The following is a 27,563-nucleotide window of genomic DNA, read 5'->3' as shown; positions in this document are numbered from 1 at the left end:
TTAGGTGTTTAAAAAACATTTTATTGGAAGTGTACATTGCGCTTTCATACAGACTGATTTACAGACATTATGAGAATCATTTACTAGAATCTTATAGAGGATTTCAATGGATGCGATCAAGCGGTGTGGTTTCAAGAGCCGCTTTTCTGCAAAATGTTGATCACTTTTAAGATAGAATGTAAAAAGTGCAATGTGATTATTCTGATACATTTTCCATTCTGAAATGCCTTAAGCGTAATTCAGAAGACCAAGAATCATTGAAAACTGAGCAATGCAAGACAGGAAGGATCAGCCTGGGATGGATTCCACCATCACGGTTGATTCATCCACAGTGAATTGGTGCATCTGCAGTCACAATTATCTCAGCCACTTGAGCCCCGATGTACTCCCCTCTTACATCTTCAATATTAGTCGTGTCATCCTCAAAGACCGTCTTCATCTTTCCTGTCCAGGGGATGTCAGCAGTGTATCGTGTCCCAGTGACATAGTAATCCAACGAGAACTGGGGCTGCACTTCCACAATGGCATTAATGGAGTCAGACCTTGACTCCATCCGTCTGCCCGCGGTACCCACAGTGAAGCTAGTGGTGACCGATGAGGACACAGATGTTTCTCCAAAACCGGGGATTGCGGCACTAACCTCAACGGTAACACCAATTTCAACAGAGGATTCAAAGCTCCAGCTAGATTCTGTTTCTACAGTGAAGGTCAGTTGCCTCTCAACATTAAGGGGTGGGCTACCTTCAGGAGCAGCACAGTTCTGGGCTTTGGTCTTGGCAGTTAGCTGCAGTGGCTCGGTTCTCAATATCTTCTTATCATTAAAGTTGTACCTAATATCATACAGGATCACCTTTTTGGTAGGCTTCCTATTTTGCACTTGCACATACTTGCTCTTCAGCACATATGCAGGAATATCCATGTTTCCATGCCTTCTAACACCTGACATAGCATTGATGGTTTGACCGTCTCCATTGGTTGCATCTGCTTTCCAGATACTGACGTCATCCCTTGCGCCACTCCCTGCATCATTCCAAACCCAGGCCCACTGCCCTGGAGTTACATAGTCAGATTTAACACAGCGGAAATCCTGAACAGAAGGAGATGCATAGTTCCCTGTAGCAACATAACCCAGAGATACATAGTAGGGGGGACACACAGGACGCCAAATAGCACCATCTCTTTTAGCCCCAGAACCCCTATCTGTCCAAACCTGAACAAACGAGGTTGGCTTAGCCAATGCCCCTGGTTTTACTTCTTTTGCAAATATTCCAGTAGCTCTATTATAATTATTAGCAGCGACGTGTCCAAGACTGCAGCAGTGGTCGGCCCTCCAGAAGGAGACATCCCTCTTTGCTCCGCTTCCTAAAAAATGGCAAATGCATAATAAGTCAAATAATTATAGATCCCTCCCAATGCAGTCAATTACCTTTTTCTCTGCCTGTGATGAACATCCTCGTTCTTGTAGAAATGTAAAATCTCTAACATCTGGTCGGGTCGAAAGACATCCTTCACCCCTACCTTTGGTGAGCAAGACTGGTAGAATGGCAACTAAGAAAGCCAACAGTGAAATTACAAAAATGCATGTCCCCCCAAAAGACTGCGATCACATAGAAATTGCTATTTGCCATTGGGGTGTCAAAACAGAGGTTTTAGGTTAAAAATACTAATGAGCCTATGGAAAGACCCTCGCCACTGCACCCCGGAGATGCTGCTTTTTCAAGTTTGGAACATACTCTCTTGACTCATTTCCACCCATTCTATCTTTTACCCAAGGGCCTAATTCAAATCCTAAGGTTATTATCTTCCAGAGCCATATATTGGGTTCACATTTTCAGGTGGTTTTATGGCAGTTGCATAAATATCGCTTTATGGGGAGAGCGTTGCTAAGAATTTCACAAAATGTTCTGTCTACAGAATGCAGTCGGCCGTAAGCAGCCAATGAAGAGCAAAACCCAGAAGCCCTTTCGCCAACAAGGGAAATCAAAACATGTCCATTTAGGTTTGTGTCCAACTGGCCTGATTTACAAAGGGTTTTTCCATAGAAATGTGCATTGTACATCAGCCCCAAAACGTCATTTCGGTTTTGAGCTTCTAAGAATGACAGTCTCCTCTCTGGTCCTGTTCATCATGAATACCCCTCCCGATGGCCTGACATTCATGGTAACCTTTGGTGGCTGTGGCCTTACCTTTGTCATCCCAAATGTTGACCACTTCATTCGTCACGTAGAGAACCAGGGCGACATCTGCTGAAGCTCCAGCTGAAGGGATTGTAATTTTGTCATAATTCAGGACATACGCCGTCTCTGAGGGTCGGTTATAATTGCTTATGGAGAGGAAGGTCCCAGATGCCAAACCTTGAAATTGAAAACATAGAGGATATGTTGTAGTGCAATTTCTAGCAACACTGTGCAGTTTTGTCAAAGCCAGATTCTGCTGAGTGCAAGGAGCAAGGTCTTTATGGTGTCTTTGTACTGCGTGCAGCTACTTCAGTGCCATTTTCACACACCAGAAAAACCCACACACCTATTCATGCATATACATCTCCATCCTTAGTGTCATTACACCATCCATGCTTGTCCCACTTTTCTCGCAGTCATGAAGTATATCTGTGTTGGGGAAATTGATGACGTGGGATCCTGCCGGCCAGTGCTCCTCGATGCTCAGAAAGTACATCTGCCCTGAGAGTACCATAGTCTATATTTAAAGCCAATAAGGGAACCCCTGGAAGTAGGATGAGAGCATATATAAACTAATGCAGGGTTCAGTGTAGTTCACACGCCACCTGCTACGAGACATAATGCTACTGCCACACGGGTTATAACTTGATAAATAATGGACATTATGGAGGAAAGAAATACCAAGTATTTGGCCACCACTTGAGAATTTGGTGTTACATTTGCATCTCATACACAGTCTAATGTATCTTTATTATTTTAGGAGACAGCTGCATCTTGCCAATTCCCTGTAGAATGACCCTATCCGTGACTTTCCTTTTCTGCACATTTATTTCCTATGCATGCACAGTGACCCTGGAGTACCATGTACACAGAAGCTATATGATGACCTTATTCAGACACACTATGCATAGTCCATCATACAAAACAGGTCGTATTTCAACTTGCAACACATTCAAGCAATTTGGTATGGTGCCTCTCAGAATGTAAATATCCAGGTGTTGCCGTGCTACTAGTTACAAATGCGTAGAAAGCACCATTTTAGCTGCAGTAACATTAAAGGGGGCAAATCAGTGTACATTTGTGTAACTGTTAGATGTGGTCATTTGCTTACTGTCATTTTCTAAAACAGGGATTCTAAAAGGGATGGGTGGGTGTGGATGTCCTTCGTATTATGCAGGTTAACTCAGCATAGAATGTGCAACCTTGTTAAGGAGTGACTGTTAGGCTGAGGGGGTGTCCCCAACATTACTGCTAGGGCTGGGTGACACAATTAATATGGCCATTGAAAGATGACTACAGTAGATTATTAGAGTTTGAATGAAAAACATTGCAAAAGGTTCCTCACACAGGCATCTAGCGTTAAATTCGAAAATAAAAGCATAAAAGATTTAAGCTTGGAAAATAAGGTTTGAAAAACAAAAGAGAGGACATCTGAGAAATTGTCTAAAAAATGATGCAGCCATTAAACGTCATAAGGAGAAAGTGTTCATGTGGCTCAAGGTTTAGGAACCAGCAGTAGAAAAGTCATTTTAATATTAAAATATATCTTTTTAAAAAGGTGGAAAGATAAAAAGATTCGGGAAAAGAAAAAGAAAGTGTCTTTCAGACAAAGGGGGTGGGATAATGGGAAGACTCCTCCTTTTTATGTAAAAATAAAATGCATCACTATGGGATGAGGAACATGACGGGATGGGAGAGAGGACAGGATAGGTAGGTGTGGTCTTCAACCAAGTAGAGAAACATGTTAGTCTGATAAAGAAATTATCTAGGCAACATTCTGTCTTATTTTTGTTGTTGATGTTTTTTAAAATAATGACTTGTTCTGTTTGTCTGTACTGTACATCGGACTCCAAGCAGTCTTTCCTTTTTCCCTATCAAGGAATTTGAATTGTGTAGCACATAACATTGACAACGTGAACCAGTGTTGTTGTGAGTTGAGGACATCTGATAACCACATTAAATGGGCCCTCCAGTGCACATTTAATATTTTTATATATTCAAGTAATCACTGGTTGAACCCCAGAGTAAAGCAATATACTTGCTAAAACATTTTAACTAACCCCAGAAATGGTCTCAGATGTTTGCTTCTCTAGGAAGTCCTTTCACATGTTATTTTTCAGGCAGACTGCTTTCTTTTTAATAGAAGGTTCAGAGTTATAGATATCCTGGTACAACCTATCCACAATAGACTTGATGAGCATGAAATACAATCTACAACTCTGAAGTTCAGTCAAGTTAAGTCAAGTTAAGTCTACCATGGTTACATTGCATAAGGATCTCTGTGGCTCTAAAAAGTCTATTGAAAACAATGCTTCTTTGATTAAAATAATATGTAAGAGTGACGGAGTGAGTTAATTAAATGACATGATTAAGATATGTTTACAGATCTGTTGCTGTTCTCTAAGGTGAAACTGGTTATTACTTCAATATTTAAATAAAATAAAATATGCATATTATCTGTGAAACCGGAATCTAAGTAAATGTGGAAGTAAAAGTGGAGATATCTAGAAAGGTTTGTCTCAATCTTATAACAGACGTTGTGCCTTGGCATATTGAATAAGTGTGGCAGGAATTTGTGGGCATCACTTTCAAAACAAACATAATCTGATACAGGGCAGAGCACGAAACACTTTGCCATTCTGTGACCATGGCGATGTGAAAACCATCATGATGAGTATTTAAGGACAAAATAATTCTTGCAAATCGTCTGTATGACATACTATAATAAAGTGCTGAAGGTGTGTTGTATATTTTTTACTTTTTTTAAAAGTGCAGATACATTTTTCAAAGTATTGTTTAACATTCTGAAAAATTGGGAAACTTAATTGTCTAGACATATTATATCAAAACAAATTATGAACCAAAAAAAAAACTGCAATTCAATTAGATTACTAAATAATGATATTGTCGAAGGAAAGAATAGTTATTCAAACAGTTCTACAAAGTATAATTTATTGAGATTGCAGAATTGAAATGAACTGATCAGACTGGAATTTCATCAAAATACTACTCTTCATAATCATCTAGAGAAATGTTAATCCCTACTCTAGCACATGCTGTTTCCCCCCCGCCCCCTGCTGACTCACCCCCAGGTAAAGAAATATGATTGTGACAAGGCTGCTTGATGTTAGAATTAGCCGTACCAAATTGAAAGGACAGTACAGCTGGATGTTAAATGGTTGCCTTGAGAAGTCTTGGAAGTGAGGTATGGTGTGGAGCACAATACTTTTCTCTGAAGCCTTCAGATGATGGTTTGCAAACTATGTGGGTTTAGGGAAATCAATTAGGAACGTTACACTTTTTAAGACCTTAATACAGCAATACTCACTTGCAGGTTCGGCAGGGTCAATGTCTACTGACCATAAACCAACATCGGCGTTAGCACCTGAACCTCTGTCATCCCAGATAGGAAAAAGGAAACCGGTTCGTACCAGATCTTCTTGGACACACCTGCAAAACATTGTTTTTTAGTATTGTCGTGGCCCGGAAGGATTTCTAGAAGCTATGCTTCACACACAAACATACAAAATGTAATGGTAGGTAAGCAAAATATGCCGTTTACATGTAACAATGACTAGTTCTTAAAAAGATAGGCACCATTTTGTATTTTCAAGGGGTGCAGGGTTCCAGAGTGTCTGATCACTAATACTGCCAAGCGCGTTTTCTTACCGATACTTGTTTGTATCAGGGTTACTATTGTAATTGCCTTCAGCTGCATTCCCCAAACATACATATCCTGGCGCCGGTATCATTTCATAAATGGTGACATCTTGCTTAGCTCCACTTCCTGTATCTTTCCAGATGGGTCTGAAAACATACAAACAATATTAATCGTAAAACATGACCTCCTCAGGATACATTTATACTTTCATTTGTATAAGGAACTTACTGGAGAGTCTCCATGATATGTTATTGGGAAGCTACTTTGGAAGCCGGGCGGATGGCTCAGTGGGGAATACGTTTGTCTTGGAAGCAAGATAATGCAGAGCAACACAGGTTTCAATCACGGTCCCGCTCCTAGAGACTGCCCTTCGGTATTACGCGCGTTATGAAAGATTAAGTGTAAACAATTGGCGAAAAAGTCTGTGAATTTCAACTTTAGCGTGCATTGAGGTCATCCAGCAGGGTGTCAGTGGTGCCTGTGGAAGATGCACCTTCGCGGGGAGGGGGACTAGAGCTCCATTGGGAATTGCATGAGGGTTGGTGCAAGTCTAATTGTGATGGTTATAAGCTTCCCCATCCTGGCGGCATAGACTGAGAATGCCTGATTCCTGTGAATGTTTACAGCTCTAATCTGCCATTGAGTTGTGAAGTTGATTGAGCTTGAATAACCCCCGCCCCACCAAGCTAAAGCTAGAATACTGTGCTACTGCTTTTATTTCCAAGAGGCAAAATAGCCAATGAGATATGAAAGTCATCCGTTGACATGGATACTTGGCAAACTGTTCCCCATCGCCATGGATACTTGGCAAACGCTTCACTTGTTGGCCTTGCCGAGAGTATAATTGGTGTAACCCAGTAGTAAAATCAATAGTACCTGAACGACTGAGGTGGACTAAGGAGCCCATTTCCAATGTCCTTCACAATGACTGCAGCATTAGGAGGTGGTGAATGGTTAGGCACAGCAGTATCTCCAAGTAGAAAGAAACCTAGAAAGACGTAAACCCGGGATGAAGACAACATAAACAAAAATACAACATACCAGAATGATTTTACAGACAGAAGCATTCTAACCCTAGATCACATAGAAAGCACTGTGCTGCGCAGTGCACATAATGGTCTCTCCTACAGTGCAGTCAGTGCAGCTCTCTGTGTCCTTAAATTCCTCCCACCTGCAAACTTAGAAAAGTGGACTCAGGCTTATTCTTCTAACAAGCCTAAATATAATGTGATGAATAGTTGACAAAGCCAATGGAAACCTTGGAAAGTTTGTAAAGCTTGAAAAACGTATATTTTTCTTCAAACAAGCATACCGCTGTTTGCAGCAACGGCGGTAACAATAAGACACAAGAGGAAGAAGTATTTGGAATGGAGTGTGGCCCCAACACAACATTATCACATTTCCAATGTAGCAAGATGGGGCTGGGCCTGTGACATCAATCCCCCAATTGCTAGGTCTCTGTGACTGTGCATTTGTGGACTAGGGTCAAAATCACCTGGCATATACACAATAACCCCATTTGCCACAGGAATATACAGGCATAGAAGGGATTATTTGTCCACTTTCCAGATATCCTTGTGTGGGAGACGAGACGATCATAAGATCATATTTTAGAGGTTTGTTTCTGGAGGCAATAAGGAAGCATGTGTGCTTGGAGCATAAATTGCTGCCACATTTGCTAAATCCACTACAATGCACATATCATGAGGGGCACATTTTTAGAAACATTTCCAGGCTATTAGTCTACTAATAATGTCTGATATTGACATTTTTCTTTTCTCTTTATTATTTATTTATTTAGCTTTTATGTGTTTTAGTTCAAATTGAACTTTTCACATATAAAATATGTCAAGCACATCAATAAATATCATAAAAACATTTGTTCGGGAAACATTTCGACAAATAAAACAGGACTAGCCTCATCATGTAGTTTCAGTCAATTCATATAGTAAGATTCCTTGAAAGCTCACAGTTATTATACAGTCAACCCCACCTTTAACCACACATTTCTCCACCGTCAGTCTGTTGTCACTTTACAACAAATCAGGTGGAAATTACTGCCTTTTAGAAACATCATCAGTGTGGATTCTATTAACTGCCAAGGAGGGAGATTTCCCACTGAGGCAGCGGCCAGATGATTTCACTGTTTATCCACTTGGGATCATGTACAAATATTTCTAAAAAGTATAATATATATATATATATTACGCGGCCCGCGGTAGCGGCCGTGTAGTTATGGTTAAGTTGCTTAACTCATACGAAGAGCACTTTTTCGGTGGCTTATATCTCCGCTCCCCCTGGACGAATCCTCACCAAACTTTGCAAAAAAAGTATATGACCGGCTCTGAATTTATTTGCCAAGTTGGGCGAGATTTTGTGCAGGGGGGGGGAGTTATAGGGGGTCCCAAAATGTTTTTTTCCCCATAGACTGAATGGGGAAGAAATTGGCGCACGTCTACAGCCCGAACGGCTGGACGGCCTTTTTCACCAAATTTGCGGCAGGAGCGGGGGCTTGGGCCATAAAGCATGCTTTTGTGTGTTTGGAGGAAATCGGACTGGTAATTTTTTTTGAAAAGCACTGAAATGGAGGTCCCAAAAAATTAGTGATATCTGGGTCTGAAGTTTGATTGTACTGCAGTGTGGGGTGACGGGATGTGTGAAAAGTGTGCCATCCCGGCAGTATGTTGTATCGGAAGACAATGCGGCGGCAAAAGGATCAGAAAATCATAGTGTACGCCATCATAATGCCCCTACACACATGTGTAGCAAACCACAACGAGGCAAAGGATGTGAAACAGAGGGGAGATTGAGACAATTAATCTACTAGGCCAGGTGTGAGTTAGATCGCCGAAGTGCATGGGTGGAGGGAGGGGAAGGTACAGTACATGGGATGAAGAACAAATGACAAGTAAAAATATAGGCCAATTGTGCCAAGTGTACAGATAAGGGCACACACGAGGTGGTGATTCACTGTTAGGCATACAGGAAATAGTCCTCAAGTCCAGGGTTTGCTACAAAGCTAGTGTAGGGGTTTGCCTGGCAGGGGGAGGTGACATGGGTCCGATATCACAGAGTCGTCAGGTAAGTAGTGCAGATTAAGTGTACGTCATGCAGTTAGCTGGGGAGATGAGCAGAAACAGCATATGCAAAGACAAAGACTTTGAGGTGCTTCCGGAACCAGCAATGTTTTCCCTAAAGTGTCAAGGAGGCAGGGAGCATGTTGCAGAGGGAAAGCCCAGGTGAAAAGCACATTTACCAACAACTGTTTTTTTGTAGAAGCGTGTGACCTTGAGGGAGTTGTAGACAAATGAGGGAAGAGCTTGCACACGCACATATATAGGGAGTTAGATTTGAAAGTATTGTGGTCCCAGGGGCCTGAAGGCCTTCTGCATAATGTATAGTCTGTTCCCTTTACTCCGTGAAGGCACTGGAAGCTGTTGGCGACATTTTAGTGCAGGACAGATTCCATCCCAAGTCGAGCACTCCTCTTCTGGATGTGTTGCAGAGGGCGGAGAGTGCAAGGGGGTACATTTAAAAAGAGCCTGCTGTAATAGTGCAGCCTACCCAAAAGTACAGTTGTGCAGACAATGATCTTTTAGAAAGTTGTTTACACTGGGTATGATACAATTAATGCTGGTATTGATGCCATTTGTGTACACTTTATGTAGGAGGTGGGTTCATGGGGAAAACATGTTGTACCATTGTGGGAAGCAAAGCAAGGAATTTCTGTGTCAATATTATATTGTCTGATATAGGTCAATGAGAATGTTGCAAGCACATATCACTAACGTGCCACTTCATGGGGATGGGGAAAAAACAGTATGCTTCTAAAGACCGAAATGGCCGCTCAGTGGCAGATACCGTGCGCAGAGTTACTTACAACACAGTAATACGCATAGTGCAGAAACATTTTTGGTACCTTAAATTTGTGGTAGTGGGTGCGCAAGTGGATGAATGTGGATGCACACATTTTAAAATCTTTTACCGAAATTTCTACTGGACGTGCTTGCAAGTGACAGTACAGTAGCAGGGTGATTTTCTAACGGTACCTATGAAGTGTTGTGCAGCACAGCCAGTGTTAGATGGTAAGATCTTGGATGGCATTGGTGGAATCGTGTGTGCCCTTTTACGCGTACCCAAGCAGGTGGTGCTGGACAAAAGGCAATGGAAAGAGAAGAAGGACTAGTACTGGTTTCCTGGGTGCGGCCCTCGTGGTACTTTGGGAACCGCACGTGCGAGAATGTTCGCTTTTTACGTTGTTGTCCAATGAACATGGGAGTTTCGGAATTGTCCAATCAGGTACTGTGGGTGTGGTTCACTGGAAGGGGTGTTCACAGTGCTGTACATTATTCTCTGCGTAGTGAGGCTGGTTGACATGGCGAAACCTATTGTGTTGCCTATAGATGATGCCTTTCTACTAAATCTGCCCAAGTATGCCTTGGAAAGAAACTTTGATGGGAATTTCAGGTTGGAAGGAGTGGTCGCATTTTGGAACGGTGTCTACGAGCGCAGTTTCGCTGACATGGATGCACTTTGCAAAGACCTGGCAAGTTTCTTTTGATGCGACGTGATCGTCATTCACTACAGTGGCATGCACATGGGTTATATGTCTTGTTTAGGCTTGTTCCATCGACCAAAGAGGTTGCTAAAGCTAGTGAAGAGGCTTTTTCCCACTACAAAGGTGCTGTTCTCATCGATAACACCACAAAGTTTGTGGGACACTGATCATGAATGTTGTTCCGAGCCAGACGCAAGAAGGTGTCTCATCAACAGAAGCACAAATACTTTTTTGTCCGCTGCTGGGATGTTCTTCTGCAACAATGACCTCATTAGTCGTGGAAATGCTGAATCTTTCCAACCAGATGGCATTTCTTTGTCGCTGATTGGTAATGCTGTTTTGTTTGCCCGTTTACAATATGTGATTAAGAGTTTACTTTAACAATGTCCGCACAAGAAAACAGAAAATAAATAAAAAATTGAAAAGAAGTTCTTCCTGTAGAAGCCTTAAAATACGAAAACTAACATAGCTCTTTTAAGAGCCACCCCTTACAACAAACCTCCCCTACCCTTGTTGCACGTTATGCCCCCACGCTTGCACGCAGCACAAAAGCCACATCTGACAATTTTCAGGATGGCGCAGATGAAAATGGGACTATGGAGCCATAGTGATTGCGCAATAACATATCTGGCCGGGCTGTGTACGCAGAGGACTATTGTACAGAACTGATACTGGTACATGGAGACCTCTTCAATGTTATTGGTGGAAGCGTGTGGAACCTTTTAACAGTACGCAATGACGGAGGGCTGCAAAGAAGAAACTGTAAATGCAAGAAGAAATGTTTGTGCTACATTTGGAGAAGGCCGTCGCTGTATTTGGGTATACCAAATGCAGATCTTCCCTTTTTCTGGAAGTTACCAATGACATTGCAAAAATGGGGACTATCGCTGCTGCGGGTGTGGGTGCCACCAAGGCCCGTTAATAATTTTCGCCACTAGTGTGCGTACCTAGGCATAGTGACATGGCTGATATTAGTTGCAGACACACTGTAGGTGAGCAAATGTGCACCATTACTTGCAGGGCAAACCTATGTGCTGCACTCCCTTGCTCAGAAAAGGCGCAAACATGTTACACAGCACTTCTACGGAGATTTTTCACCCGGAACCAGCCATACATTTTTTGGAAACATGCATACATGTGCAATGGGACATAGTGAATGTTTGTAAGCCAGCCCTTTCCAAAAAATATTGCGTACATTGCTCAACCCTATGCTTTGCCGCTGTTGGAGAGTCCAGCTCCTGTTCCCGAAATGAGGGCACACGCGCACCGTTGGTGTGGTCAGCTGGTCACGTTGGCACTGGTGTCGTAACGCAGCTTGAAAGGCAGATCCGGCGACTTTGAGGATAGCGCCTATGGAAATGGGACTGTACAGGCACAGGGATTGCAAAACACTGTTTGTGGCTGTGGTGTGTACAGAGAGGGCTGTTGTAAACAACTAATACTGTCACATGGAAAGATCTTCACTGTTATTGGTGGAAGCATGTGCAACTTTTTAAGAGACCACAATGTCGCTGTGCTGCAAAGAAGACAGTGCAAAGGGAAGGAGTAATGTTTCAGCTTCATCCGGACAAGGCCGTTGCCATCCTTGGGTACACGCATGTGCATATACTCCCTTTTTCTGCAAGCTACCTATGACATTGGGACAATGGGGAATGTCGCTGTTGCGGGTGTGGGTGACTGGAACGGACGTTTATAATTTTCTCCACTACTGTGCGTATTCAGCCAGAGTGAAATGGTTGGTGGTAGTTGCAGACGCACTGAAGACACCACTTTTAGCCATTCCACCATTGTGAAAAGTGAAATACACCCAATTTCTTCTACAAATGGTTTCAAGAGACACTATTTCACCCCAGCCTACCCAGGACTGTTACATGCATTTGTGACATTCTGCTGAAGAATATTCAGAGGCCCCCGCAGTGTTTGTGTACAGTGTGCGCTGTGACTGATTGTATAGAAAAGTGAGGGATATTTTATGAAAGTCACTAATGCACTTTGTACAAACCCCCACCAGTGTATCTGTATCCTGTAGAGAATTGTACTTAGTTAAGGATTTTGGCACACATTCATTGTTTTATTCAGCCATTTCTGATTGTCACTTTAACATTGCAAGGGTTCAAATCCATTTTTCTCTCTTGTTTGGGGAGGGAAGGTTGGATTCAAATTCTGTTTCTTATTCCTCATTCCTGATTACCTGCTGCTTCCTTATATCTATTTAGAATTGATTATTTGTGGGTTGAGGAATATTGCAGGGGGAAATCCTAACTTGAGTGCTATCTTTCCCAAAATTCAAAAGTATCTCTATTCTCTGGTGTTTTCTATCTTTGTTGCTAAAGGGTTCATTTAAATGCATTGTTCACATTCCTATTTGTTATTATCACCCCATTGGTGATTGCTGCCCCATATATTAAAATGTGTGTGATTTTCTTGAATTTCTAATTTAATAAATCAATATTACCTTTACCTACCAGCCTGGTTCCTGGTCCATTGTGACCCGGGGTATTTGAAACGGGGTGTGATATGAGTGGTGTATCTCTCAATATTGAACCCATCTATAACAAAATAAGCATTTCAGTTGCGTGCTGCATACTAGGCTGAGGCCAGGGTGTATCGCCTGATTGAAATCCTTAACAAGAGTCCGGTCCGCGGACCGATCAGGGAAATTAGTCCGCGGACCGGACCCAGATATCACACATTTTTTTGGAACTACTTTTTGGTCGTTTTGAAAAAAACTACTGGACGGAATTCCATTAAATTCACAAAAGCACGCGTTCAGGACCAAGCCGCCAGTCCTGGCGAAAATTTGGTGAAAATTGGACGAAACCTCACCAAACTTTGCAAAAATATTCAGAGCGGGCCATATACATGCAAAGTTTGGTGAGCATTCGTCCACGGGGAGCAAAGTTATAAGCCGCCCAATAAGTGGTCTTCCTATGGGTTTTTCAACGTAACCATAACTACACAGCCGCTACAGCGGGCCGTGTGATATATATATATATATATATATATATTTATTCAGTTAAAAAAACGTTGCTAAAGGGACATTATGGTTAAGTTGCACTAATAAAAACCTATAAAATTCAATGAAAAAACTTTGTTAAAGGGACATTGTGGTTAGAAGTAAAACCGAAAAACCTCATAAATTCGCGAGTTATGGTAAGCTAAACAACCATAACTCAGACCACCACCGTGCATTGCTAAGACTAACACGCAGGACATCAAAGATGACATCACAAATATCATTGATGACATCACTGATGACATCACATGTGAAATTAATGTTGATGAAAAGTCCCTACAAGAGGTTGTGTTTATAATGTTGGTAACAAGATGTCAGGGGTGATCGGGAGACCTTTCGTGAACTACTTAATTGATTAAAGAATGTACTCATCTAAACAACATTGTATTTGAGTGTTGTTAATAAAGCAACCTAATCATATATATTCATAGGCAACGGCTGCAGCATACATCATAGAAGTACAATATTTATAATCTTGTAATTTTGGATAGTACAATAATGAATGCTACCTTATCACAGTTTTGAGTAATGTTAAACATTTAATAACTAGGCCAATCAGAGGCCACTCCGCGGATGGAACAGGGAAGTGAGTCCGCAGACCGGACATAGACAGCACTAATTTTTTTGCCTTACGTTTTGAACGTTTAAAAGAAAATACAGGATGGATTTACACCAAATTAACAAATGCACGCTTTTGGGACCAAGCTGCCGCTCCTGCTGAAAATTTGGTGAAAATATGTCCAGCGGTTTGGGCTGTAGGCGTGAGCAAAGTTTTTTGCCATTATGTCTATGGGGAAAATGAAATTTTGGGGCCCCCCCTATAACTTTGCCCCCCCTTGACCAAACCTCACCAAACTTTGCAAAAACATTCAGAGTGTGCCATATACGAGTGTAACAAAATCACTGCCCCAGTTTGGTGTCCAACGAATCACTTGAAATATGCTTATGGGTTATAGAATCCTTCAAGCAGGATGTCTTGGAAGCGCCATGTTTCGGGCTCGGACATTTAATAAAGGACTGCACAGGCTCTTCACTGCCTTGATATATAATACTCCACGCCTAACTATAAGCAAACCATCCAAAGACCTAAGTCCTGATTCCAGCCTCATGGCTTCTACAGGGACACACTGGGAACCGCCCAGATTTCTACGCCATATGTTGGCCGCCAACGCCTTTAACCATTTTAAAAAGCTGGCTTCAAGGCCATTCAATATTGCCAGAACCACAGACTATTTGTAAGCTTGGATCTCCCCCTTTGCCCGAGAACTTCTCTGGAAATACTTTAATCGGTGTCGCTAAAGCAGTAGCTCTAGACTGCTTGCCAGCTATTAGCCCGATATTCTTATTAGGTGAATTTCCCATCATTTAACCCAAATAGTTGTACATGTTGACATGGTCAATACACCCAACCGACTGCTGCCCGTCTCGATGAATTCTCCAACTCGATCCAAAGGGCATCAGCTTAGTCTTGTCAAAATGTATCTCAAGGCCATTCTCCCTTGCATATACATAGCTCCATCACTGATCTCTTTAACCCAACAAATGTGTGGTCTAGTAATACCATATCATCATTTTATGAGAGCCATCTAACGTGGGTGTTACCAATTTTAGGAGGTACATTGTTAATTTCCCTCAATCTCCCTTTTAGGCTAGCAATGTACAGGTTGAACAGCATGCGAGCAAGCACGCATCCCTGCTTAGAATAAAATAAAATATGTTTGTCCACCTATGCGTGGGCACACTCATTACAGTATTCAGTAGGCTAATTCCAGGTCCTTCAGCTTAACGATATTGGCTAAACCATCAGGATCGGGCGCCTGAATATTTGTGTATCTATTAAAGATAATCCTGAAAAGGCTGACGACCACTTCAGCATGATTGGAAAATCAGTCCTGAACATTGGGGCTGCTCTACTAATGTTCTCTGACTCGGTAGAAAGAATCGCTCCTTACATCGCTTATGTCTTACCTGCTGCTAAGGGAACTGGTTTCCAGATAGACACGTCCTCCCTTGCCCCACTGCCAGCGTCCGTCCAAACTGGCGAAAAATCTTTGGTGTAGGCATAGATCAGTTTATCTATAATTGGGAAAACAGAGAAAACATCAAAAATACAATGTGATATGAAAAATCTGTCTAATGGAAAACAAATGAGGAAAGGTTTTGGCGAATTAGGAGTAATCTTATACAGTATAAACAGTGACAATCACATTGAAAGCTATTAGCCATCCTCGTCTTATCGAGGACACCTAAACATAGAGAGTTTCGTATCAACGTGGACCACTAGTGGACATGCCCCTTTCTCTGTTAGGCTACTTTACTCAAGTGCCACTTTATGCAAGTCTTTTCTTAAGAGTACTATCCACAAGTTAATACAAGTTTACACTATAAATTACTACTCAAGTACTTTGTAGTTTTTGGCTCACTATTTCACTTACATGTTATCTAGTTTAGCCAAACACCAATGCACTGTATTGTTTTGTGTTGTATGGGGACTTGTAGAGCGCAAATTATGTCCCGTAGGCATCTAGGCACTAGCAGCAATGACAGGGGTGGGAGCAGCTGATCAGAAAGGTCTGGGCTCAAAAGACATACATTTTTAGGTTCTTCCGACACTGAAAATGATCAGAAAGGTCTTGGAGATATATTGGCAGACAATTCCAAAAAGTGGGAGCCAACACTGAGAAGGATCTTGCCCCAAATTGTGACCTACGGTAACTTGTGATTCTGAGCAAAATTTGGGAGGAAGAACGAAGGTTTCTAGTAGGTGTATACACTGAATGTGAGGATGAAAGAATAGCGATCATTGAGGGATACATACAGCTAACAAAGTTCTTTGGCCATGTCCTCTCTTTCAATGCTCATGCTGCAAATCATTGTTTGACCAACAAAATAACAGCGGATGTCAAGCTCCTGCTATGGGTCATTTGACGCTGTCATTCAGACTTTGCAAGTGCAAACTATAAAGGAAGTTGTGTAGATCAGGTTCACATTCTCTGATCTCATTCAGTGTCACATTAAATAGATTTTGTGTGAAGCTCATGGGCTGCAGAAGTGGGAGGGTTCGTCTGAAGCTCTGAGAATGCATAAGTATTACATATTATTTCTTCTGTTTAGATTATTAAGTTCATCATCCTTACTCGTATTTTTAGGCCTTTTAGCTTCCTATTCTGGGTCAGGATAATTAAAACATGTTCATATCATAGGAAAATAGCTTGTAAAATGCACTTTAATAGAATATCATGTTTAGCTGCCTTCTGATCCATTCTCAAACATTAGCAAAGAGACACTTGCCTTCCTTCTCACCTAATGACTTCCTTCATGGTTTTTACAAAATGACAAGACATTTAATGTCCAAATAGCATGTCTAAAAGTATTAAAATTCTGAAGAAAATGAATGATTTCCAGACTATGTGGAATGGAAATGCATGGCTTTCGCTTGAAAATGGTTTCATGATGGCTGGACTTTCTCAAATGAGTAATTATGGTGTCCAGTCATAATATCGAAAAAAAAATTTCGAATGTCAAAAAAGTCGAATCAAAAATGTCGAAAAAAAAAATGTCGAATTATTTTTTTTTTCGATATTTTTGTTTGGGCTCTAGTTTATATTTAAAAAAAAGGTAAAAACAAAAAAAAAAAAAAAAACGGGGGTTGGGGGGGGAACCCCCCCATTTCGAAAAAAAAACGTCATAAAAAATTAATTCGACATTAATTTTTTCGACATTTTTTTTTCGACTTTTTGACTTTCGAAATTTTTGATTTCGAAATTATGTCTATAAACCGTAATTATCCCAGGTGCCAATAAGACAATCAGCATCGATTGGCCTATGGCACTTTGCTTTGTGCCCACAAGTACATTTTTAAGTCTGGCTAGAGTGTGCAATACTCTCTGCTAGAGCTCATGGAGGCAGGTAAAAAGGGGCACTGGTGTCATCTATCAGATTCATGGTGCAAGGTTGTTGCATCTTCACTAAAGCAGCATTCCTACAGCTTCCATCTTGGAATGGTAGGAGACTCATTGCACTGTTATAGTTTATCATAACCCAGCACACCCAAAATATTTAATCAGTGTCCATTTTACTTGTAATTATTTTGAGCTAAAGCATGCAACAACACATTATAATAATAATAATTGCCAGCATACTCTGTAAAAAGATAAAGCAGTAAACATCTTAACATATAGTTACATAGCAGTCGGCAGAGCAAAGTCTGACATATAAAAGCCAAAGATGCACAGGGTGAACATAGCTGCACTTTGCAATCTTAATGTGGCAAGTGTTGCAGTGTTGAAGATGGAAACAGATGAAGTGTGGGAATAGAACAGTGGATATGTGAATGTTCTTTTGCAGTGTATAAGAGGTGACAACATTACAGATAGTAGAAGGAAAAGGCCCTAAATAACTCAAGCTTCTCCGTCACTTCATGTGGGTTTGGCAGCCATGGTAGAAGGGAAACTACAATGTTGACTGTGTATGGATGTTAATGGAGATTAAGCACCACTGACTTGAGGACCTTTACATGAACTGTACTGCTGTTAATGCAATGACAGTGGGCTTTGGCCATCCTCAGCAGGTACTGCGTTCTTTGAAAGTTGTGAAATGTCCTGAGGCTCAAAACTGGAGAGGTAGCTCAGCAGGTGGAGGGACTGTTACTGAGATTAGTAATTTCTGAATGGCCTGTAAAGGTTTTGCCTTTTTTCCAATTTCATCTGAAAAATCTTCTTTGAAGTGCACCGTTTTCACCTATTATTTTAAAGTGATATACGCTCTCTAGGGAGCGGTTGGTCTCCATCACTTTGCTTGGTTGCTTGCGCTTATTCAGGGTGGAGGAGAGGGGATGCACAGTACCTCTAGAGAAAATCTCACTTTGGCACTCATGTCCTGCAAGTGTAAAAAAACAACCAGCCTCCAGCTCTGCCAGAAGGCACCACCTGGGGGTGAATAATGCCTGTTAGGATGCCTCAGGCTCTGCCAGGAGTATTTGTGTGAGTTGCCTGAGCATTATTCCCTACATCCGTAGGGAATAATGCCTGTTAGGATGTGTCCGGCTCTGATAGGAGGATTCCTGTAAATTGCCTGGGCTGCAGAAACCTCTCACCATCTCTAGGCAATAATGCCTGTTAGGATGTCTCTGGGCTCTCCCAGGAGTATCCCTGCAAGCTGCCTGAGCTGCAGGAACCTCTCACCATCTGTAGGGTATAATGCCCGTTAGGATGTCTCCGGCTTCTCCCAGGAGTATTCCTGTAAACTGCCTGCGCTGCAGGAACCTCTCACCATCTGGAGGAAGTAATGTCTGTTAGGATGTATCTGGCTCTGCCAGGAGTAGTCGTGTAAACTGCCGGAGCTGCAGGTACCTCTCACCATCAATCTGGAGGGTATAATGCCAGTTAGGATGTCTCCGGCTCTGCCAGGAGTATTCCTGTAAATTACCTGGGCTGCAGGAACCTCTCACCATCTGGAGGGAACAATGCCTGTTAGGATGTCTCCGGCTCTCCCAGGAGTGGTCATGTAAACTGTCGGAGCTGCAGGAACTTCTCAATCTGGAGGGAATAATTCCTTTTACGATGTCTCCGGCTATGTCATGAGTATTCCTGTAAACTGCCTGGGCTGCAGGAACCTCTAACCATCTCGAAGGAATAATTTTATTTTATTTTATTTATTTGCATTTATAAAGTTCACTGGCATCCCAGGGGCATCGAGGCGCTGTTACATGAGAGTGTCTTAGTTACAGGTTACAGCATTGCTACTGGTTACATGAGGCGTTGCAGGTTTGGATCAGGTTAGATGGATGACAAAGTATATACATGACAGTCATTTAGATAGGAACGATACATGCAGGACAACTGAACGCATTTAGAGCCCTATGGGTGGCTACTGATAGATTTCAGATGAACAGTCGTGTTTTGATTTCGTTGCGGAAGGCTACGTGGGATGAGATCCCTCTGAGGTTGGGTGGAAGAGAGTTCCACTGGGTTGCAGCGATGAAGGGGAAGCTGGAGCCTCCCGCTCGTGCTTTTGAGACCTTGGGCACTGAGAGTAGGTTGGTGTATGGGGTTCTGATTGGTCTTTCTGGGAGTGGTCTGGTGAACCTCTGAAACAGGTATTCAGGTGCTGCTGTGGTGGATGCATTTATGGGAGACGGTAGTGCTTTTAATATGACGCGTTCTTTGATGGGTAACCAATGGGCTTGTTTCCTGGCGGCTGAGATGTCTTCCCTTCGAGGGATGCCAATGGCAGCTTTAAGTGCATTATTCTGGAAAACGTGTAGTTTTTCAATGTTCTTTGTGGAGGTCCGACCTGGACGCCGTTACAGTAATCGAGTCAGGCCCCAATTATAGCTCTAGCTATAGTCAGGCAGTTTAGCTTTGTAAGGGAAGGTCTAGCTGCGGTGAGGAGTTTGGAGTGGTAGAGCGCTGACGAGGCGATGGTGTTTGCTTGCCTTGGCATAGAGAGGTTGGAGTCTAGGTAGACTCCCGGGGTTTTTACGGCCTGGGAGACTAGGATTGGTATGTTGTCTGTGGTAAAGACATTGTATTGGTTGTCAAGTTTCTTTAGTGTTTCTGGTGATCTGATTAGAAGGAGTTCTGCCTTGTCTTCATTTAGACAGAGCCAGTTCTGTGCCATCCAGGTTTGGATCGTGGAGTAAACGGCGTTTAGAGTTTTGGAGTCGGTCTCGTAGTCACCCGAAAGAGCTAGGAGGACCTGTGTATCATCGACGTAGTTTGTATATGTGATGCCTAGTGCGTCGAGAATGCTGAACAGTGGCCTGGTAAACATGTTATATAAGGTTGGTGAGATGCACAAGCTCTGGGGGACACCACATTGTATGGTTCTCGGGTGTGCACTAGTTAGGTCTGAGAAGACTGTTATGGAAGGAAGGAAGGAAGGAAGGAAGGAAGGAAGGAAGGAAGGAAGGAAGGAAGGAAGGAAGGAAGGAAGGAAGGAAGGAAGGAAGGAAGGAAGGAAGGAAGGAAGGAAGGAAGGAAGGAAGGAAGGAAGGAAGGAAGGGAGGGAGGGAGGGAGGGAGGGAGGGAGGGAGGGAGGGAGGGAGGGAGGGAGGGAGGGAAGGAGGGAGGGATAGGTTTACCTTGCAGGAATGAGATGATCCATGCTGTAGCGTTGGGGGAGAAGTCTGCAGACTTTGAGAGGTGTAGCATAGGGTTTTGTGGTCGATGAGATCAAAGGCCGCTGAGAGGTCATGGAGGAGTAGTAGGGCTGGTTTGCCTGAGTCTCTTATATCGTCCATTTGGTTCTTGTGGTCGAGTAAGGCTGTTTTGGTACTGCGACGTTTGGGGAAAGCCAGACTGGCGGAGACGGAGAAGGTTGTTAGCTTCAAGGAACTGTTGGACTTGAATGTAGGCTGCTTTGTCTAGAATCTTTAAGAGAAAGGGAACAGTGATAATCGGTCTGTAGTTACCTGGTGAGGTTGGGTCTAGTGTAGGTTTCTTTAAGAGAGGGCAGACCCAAGCTTCCTTCCGGGAGGCTGGGACAAGGCCCATTGAAAAAGAGGCATTAATAAAGGCAGTGATGAATGGTGCAAGGGTGAAGGCACATTCTTTAATGCCACCATTGCAGTTTGATGGAGTTCATGAGTACCAGGACTGCCTGTTCATTGACTTCTTTAAAGGAGAAAAAAGGGTGAATTGTCAGAGTTGTCAATAGGGATGTGAGGAACTTGGTGGTTGAGTGACTATTGGTTAGCTTGGATTTTGCTGTGTAACGTATCAAGTTTGCTGAGCATGGCATCTTGGATGCTGTTGCACCAGGCTTCTTATTTTGTGATGGGTTGGGGGGGAGTAGGAGTGTCTGGCTCCCATGAAAATGGAGAAGATCTCTTTGGTGTTGGAGTTAGCTGAGTCTAACCTGGTATTGAATGAGGTGGCTTTGGTTTTGATGATGGCTAGTTTGTATTCTTTTGCGATTTTGTTAAACTCACTTTTAGTGAAATCACACAGGTTGGCTTGCTAGATGCAGAGTGCTTCCCTTTTGTTTGGTGTAAAGTTCGGGGAGGTCGGGAGTGATGCCTGTTAGGATGCCTCCGGCTCTGCCAGGAGTATTCCTGTAAACTGCCTGAGCTGCAGGAACCTCTCACCATATGGATGGAATAATGCTTGATTGGATGTCTCCAGCTCTGCCAGCGGTATTCCTGTGAACAGCCTGAGCTGCCAGAACCTCTCACCATCTGGGGGGAATAATGCCTGGTATGATGTCTCCAGCTCTGCCAGCAGTATTCCTGTAAACTACCTGAGCTTTAGGAGCTTCTCACCATCTGGAGGGAATAATGTCTATTAGGATGTCTCAGGCTCTGCCAGCAGTAGTAATGTAAACTGCCGGAGCTGCAGGAACCTCTCACCATATGGAGGGAATAATGCCTGGTAGGATGTCTCCAGCTCTGCCAGCAGTATTCCTGTAAACAGCCTGAGCTGCCAGAACGTCTCACCATATGGAGGGAATGATGCCTGGTAGGATGTCCCCAGCTCTGCCAGCAGAATTCCTGTAAACTACCTGAGCTGCCAGAACGTCTCACCATCTGGGGGGAATAATGCCTGGTAGGATGTCTCCAGCTCTGCCAGCAGTATTCCTGTAAACAGCCTGAGCTGCCAGAACCTCTCACCATCTGGGGGGAATAATACCTGTTAGGATGTCTGGCAGCTTCTAAAGTTCCCACCTTAGTCCCTTTCGTACATAAAAAGGACTTAGGAACCACACTGTATTTGGCCTCTGGATTCATGCCTTTGACGCTCCTATGAGTCAATAAGGGTTTGCTGGGTGGGTAATGGGGCCAGGAAGATTTATTTGCCTTGTTTTAAAAGGAATCTGGCAGCAATTTATATGTGTGGCTTTCTTTGAAATGTGTGAATCGTTGTCAGCCATCATAAATAGAAAAACTGAATTATTCTTGCCTATCCAAGCAAACATGGAGGGAGTCATGCATGTGTTTTTTAATGTAATTTAGACTTGTATTTTCCAATCAAAGGCACAGAAGATTCATATCTTCTAACAAAAGTCTCCTCTCTGACCCACCCACCCATTGACCGCTATTCCGCTGTTTCCCATTATATCTGTAATGAATTTAATGTTCTAATGCAAAGAAAGGCAGAGCCCAAATTTGAAAACAAGGTTCCTGGTACCAAGCACAGCCACAACTAGCAGTTGTGTGCACTGTCCTCTACAATCATACTGACCACACAATGCATTTTGAAACCTCACTCACCAATAATTGCCACATATGTAGCCTTGCTCAACATATCCTAATTATGAATGCCAATAGCCTATTGCTGAGCAGCTGTATTGACTATTAATGTCGCTATTACTCTGTAATAAGGAGTGTGGTGCATGTGATGCTTCAGACATGCTCTGCTGGCAACGAATTAGATGCAGCAATGGACTATTGAAGGGTCTTTCAGCATCTCAAGGCCACACTGTGGTGTTTAGCACTTGGCAAATAATATAGCAGAACATATGCCGATGCCAAGTTTATGATGGGAGTACCTGTGTACATACTGACAATACCTGGCATTTGGTGGGAATGGCTGGGTATATTTTGACAATAACTGCCATTTAACATGCAGCGTTCTTACACATATGATGGCATTGCATGCCACATGGTGTATAGGGACATGTTATGTCAATATCTGCCTTATGACAATTGTGCGTACCCAAATGATGGGATTACCTGAGTATATGGTGTCATTTGCACACTATAATATGGATAGAAACCCTGAACCCAATGCACTGACCATCTGTGCATCCACTCACAGAACCACACATTTGTAAATCATGCACTGGAAAACAAATACACACCCTAAAGCACAAATTGCGGCACTCTCCACCAAAGCTTCCTTCCACATACTGCTCAATACATACACTAACTAGGCATGGCTTTACTAATGCTTGTTTGGTTTAGCCTCCTGGTTGTATTAATACACACACATGTATGAGAAAAAAGCTATTGTATGTACTTATGGACTTGAAACTTTTTTCATGGCATTTGTTGGAGGAGCGCATGCGCGCGCACACACACACACACGTGCGCGCACACACACACACACACACGTGCACGCACAGACACACTACCATGCAAGTCATCTGTTATCTGAATTGTTGTTGCATTGTTGCATTTGGGTGAGATAAATAGCCATTCCATTCTGCAAAAACAGCTGTATGAATGGTAATGAATTAATTGCAGTCATTTAGCAGCTCCATAGCTGGATCCTTGTCACATTAATGTGATTAAAGGCAGTCGTTTCTCCCTACAAAGACATATTTCTGAAGGTAATGGATTCATTGAAGCTATCATGCTGGCTCAAGTGTAAAAAGAAAACACTTATTGGACAAGTGTTCCATTGGAGGCTGGATGACAGAGCAACATGGCAATTTAAATAAAAGAAGCAACATTCATTTTGTAAAGTAATCATTTTAATTGGATCATGTGCAGAAAATTGGAATATGTAAAAAGCTGTGAAGCTAAAAACATCTGACATGAAAGAACAGGTAGAAAAAACTGTTCAATATTTTTTTTTAAAAAAACGTTTGGCTTTGCCAGTGCTTGTTTTGGAAAGGTACGGGGTAATCAGGCAAACATCTGGCGCGTGTCTTACCTGCGCCGTCAGCGGGGCTGCTGTGAAGTACACAGAGGACGAGCAGGAGTAACACAGAGACGCTCCCCATCGTGATCAGTCGATTAGTGTAAGGGGGGTGACTGAAAAGGAAAGTGGTAGATTTAAGGTGCAGGTGGATTTAAAGGAAAGAAGGGCGTGAAGGATGTGCCAGTTATACACAACAATAACAGCTGAGGGGAATGGAAGGGTGAGCACGAAAGGGGGTGCAAGAGAACGACGAGAGGTGCTAAAAAGGACTGATGAAAAAAGGGATAGAAGAACAAAAAGGGAGTGGAAGAAATGAAGGCAAGGTGGGTGGGGAGAAAGAAGAGAGGGAGAAAGAAGAGAGGAAGCAAGGAAGGAAGGAAGGAAGGAAGGAAGGAAGGAAGGAAGGAAGGAAGGAAGGAAGGAAGGAAGGAAGGAAGGAAGGAAGGAAGGAAGGAAGGAAGGAAGGAAGGAAGGAAGGAAGGAAGGAAGGGAGGGAGGGAGGGAGGGAGGGAGGGAGGGAGGGAGGGAGGGAGAGAGGGAGTTAGGGAGGGAGGAAGGAAGGAAGGAAGGAAGGAAGGAAGGAAGGAAGGAAGGAAGGAAGGAAGGAAGGAAGGAAGGAAGGAAGGAAGGAAGGAAGGAAGGAAGGAAGGAAGGAAGGGAGGGAGGGAGGGAGGGAGGGAGGGAGGGAGGGAGGAAGGGAGGGAGGAAGGGAGGAAGGGAGGGAGGGAGGAAGGAAGGAAGGAAGGAAGGAAGGAAGGAAGGAAGGAAGGAAGGAAGGAAGAGGAGGAAGGGAGGGAGGGAGGGAAGGAGGGGGAGGGAGGGAACGAGGGAGGGATAGGTTTTCAGCTTTTCATAAAGTAGTTTGCAGCTACGCCAGTCACTTTAAAACACTCTCCTCGCATCTGCAATGTATCTCTACAGCCCTGGGAGGAATATGGCCCATTGGGGTAATGGATTAATAGGTCGCAAGCAATCCCTACCTCTGGGTGAGCAGTTCTACCCCAGTAGAGACCCGTCCCTAAAAGCTCCGCCGCAGCCATTGCTCACTCCCCCCGGCTCAGAATGGGCCCTAGTCCCGCGCCTCTGTAGTCAGATGGCTTTCAATGCATGGTCCCGCACCCCCACTCTGTTGGCGTCCAAACCCCGGGGTGCTTTTTGAGATCGTAGTTCTGGCTAGCTGCATTATGAGGTGAACTGGGCACCCTCCAATTCTACACTAAAATGAGTGTGTCACTTTGCTACGTGCAGTGGCCATAGCGAAACAGAGACACGAGAGGCCTGATTCAGAGGTTGTGCAAATATAGAAATGTGTTGTTCCAAGCCGGAACAACACATGTTTTAAATCCATCATATTCTGACAGGAAAAGAACGGGGTGCAGGGAAATGAAAGCATTAGCTTTTGCACGACCCTGATTTACGGCTTGACAACAGCCCTAGCAACCATGAGGAATGCAGGGCAGCCACATGAAGGGGATTCTCCTCCCTGCAGCACTGGATTGGCGTGACAAAAAAAATGAGTACACATGCCGTGCCCTTCAGGTGCCGTTAAACTACACTGCACACGTCTTCCCTTTATAAACAATGTATTTCTTAGACTGCAGCACCACTTTTCTAGTTTAATGAAAGAAGAAAACGTTCTTAAACTATAAGAGTGGCAGTCTATCAAGAAGTGCTCGTAATGTCAATGGGGCACGTGCTCCTCCCCACAGTGAGTGATTTAGCAGCTTTTGCTGCTGGAAAGCACGCCATGTCCCCTCCAATATTTCCACGCACCTCAGAATGATGGTGCTGGAAACTGGAGGGGAGAATGTCTGCTTCCCACACACTTATTATCACGAGCTCAGAATCAGGCCCTGGGGCAGAGAAGGAGTCTGCAGGAGATAGAAGAGGAATATTCACCGAGGGATTAAGAGAGTGCTTTCCAATTAAAGAAAGCCTGGTACTGCGAGTATGCTAATTTGTCCAGAATTTTAAGAATAAAGTGAACGTTGGTTATGGGGCAATAGTTACTAACTTCTGCCGGACATTGAATGCCACTCTGCCATACCTTCTGTTACCCCCACTGGCTCATCAGCCCAAGACATGGCCCCCTTAAATAGTGGGGGGCCCCTTTCAATATGATGGAGACAAATACTGCCAGGGGTTAATACCCACCGATTATCATGAGATGGTCAGCCAGCAGGGAGCTGAAACACTAAAATACCTAATGATTATCACCTATGTGTCCTGTAACACTGTGTGCTCCAGCTCCTTGCTGACAAAGACAAATGTATTGCTTTTCAGTGGGCACTTAGCCCGCTCTGCAAAGAGCACATTTAAAACCCCAGAAACGAAAGTAATATCGAAATGAATCTATTGCCGTATTATAAATGACTGGCAACATAGGAGCAGTTTCGGAGGCCCCACTGAGGCTCAAGGCCCCTTTCATTTGAAAAAAGTAGAAAGGCCCTGACACTATCTCTTGTCCAAGAATACCTTCTTTGCGTGCTTATTGTGGAATATTGCCCATAGAATGCTCTTCCTATGTGCCCTCTCTGGACTCCAGTGATCTCATCATGGCACTGGAAAGGCCCGTCTGAAGTGCCCTCTCTACGCTCTGGGCCATCCCCCAGAGGACGCCTCTCTGAGGGGCCCACGGTGCATGATCAACCCCTCTCTGGTCTATGGGCCATATGCTGGAACATCCATTGAAAGCTGCTCTTATGGTCTCGCTCTCACTTTCTCTCTCTGGACCCTACTCTGACTCTTCCCTTCTGATGTGTCCTCTCTGGATCATCAGACATGCATGCACATCCTGCATGCCCTCTCTGCTTCCAGAATCATGTCACATACAGCACCCTTCTGATATACGCTCCCTGGTCCATCACCCATAGAACATCCCATTGATGTTCTCCCTCTGGACCCCACTCATCTGACTCTTTCCTTCTCAATTGTCCAACTCTGGTCTATCACCCATCGAATGCCCTTCTAATGTGTCCTCTCTGGACCATCGTACATACATGGCCCTCTGAGGTGCCCTGTCTGAGCCCCTGAGCTATACTCACATCAGCAGCAGGTCATCTGGACCACCCTCTGCATTCAGCAAGGCTTCTCCTGGCTGCAAACAAGCTGTGGATCTGGAGCACTGGAGCACAGTTCAGACACAGCTGCAACCAAGGATGCAGTGGACCCAAGTGCCACCAGACGCTGCTCACCCTCAGACCCCAGAGCTCTGCCTTTTATGGAGAAAACTGGCCTGTCGAAACGCAGGAAATTCCATTTTGGTCTCTTTAATGGGACCCATACTTGCCAGGGGGCAAGGTGTGGGGAGGGCATGTAGAGACATCACCAACAGACCCCAGAACTCTGCGTTTTATGGAGAAAGCGGACCTGTCGAAACGTAGGACATTCCAGGACCCATCCTTGGAGAGCGATGTGGGGGCATGTTTTGACAGTAAAGACTTTTCTACTGGGATCTATGATTCTTTGAAATGTCAGAAGTCTCGCCTCGAGCATTTAAAACGAATTTTGGGATATGTGTGTGAAGGCTCTGTTGGTCTTGCACAATCAGATCAAATGAGAACCC

The 27,563-nt window shown here is 43.6% G+C and overlaps 1 protein-coding gene across 1 annotated transcript; it reads right to left on the bottom strand.

Annotated features, from left to right (window-relative positions):
• On the bottom strand, positions 1 to 27,321 carry LOC138521057 (uncharacterized). Its single transcript, XM_069633579.1, has 8 exons — positions 27,043 to 27,321; positions 24,011 to 24,111; positions 15,381 to 15,488; positions 6,715 to 6,826; positions 5,847 to 5,984; positions 5,506 to 5,627; positions 2,187 to 2,354; positions 1 to 1,362 (listed from the first exon to the last, which is right to left on the bottom strand). Exons 2-8 carry the CDS (start codon positions 24,078 to 24,080, stop codon positions 323 to 325), a joined length of 1,758 nt encoding a protein of 585 aa, XP_069489680.1. The 5' UTR covers positions 24,081 to 24,111; positions 27,043 to 27,321; the 3' UTR covers positions 1 to 322.
• Between the last annotated feature and the right edge of the window lie 242 nt (positions 27,322 to 27,563).

Source organism: Ambystoma mexicanum, chromosome 13 (assembly GCF_040938575.1).
Source record: "Ambystoma mexicanum isolate Mex_15411 chromosome 13, UKY_AmexF1_1, whole genome shotgun sequence".
NCBI lineage: Eukaryota > Metazoa > Chordata > Amphibia > Caudata > Ambystomatidae > Ambystoma > Ambystoma mexicanum.
The sequence above is the reverse complement of the archived record's forward strand: the minus strand, read 5'-3'. Positions and strand labels throughout refer to the sequence as shown.

Bases quoted from the DNA above. Each gene is read 5' to 3' on its own strand.
- LOC138521057 (XM_069633579.1), bottom strand. From the start codon at position 24,080: ATGGGGAGCGTCTCTGTGTTACTCCTGCTCGTCCTCTGTGTACTTCAC. The intron at 5,985-6,714 runs GTACTATTGATT...GTATGTTTTCAG, and splicing joins AGTCCACCTCAGTCGTTCAG to ACCCATCTGGAAAGATACAG. The intron at 1,363-2,186 runs GTAAGGCCACAG...GCCATTTTTTAG, and splicing joins CAACATTTGGGATGACAAAG to GAAGCGGAGCAAAGAGGGAT.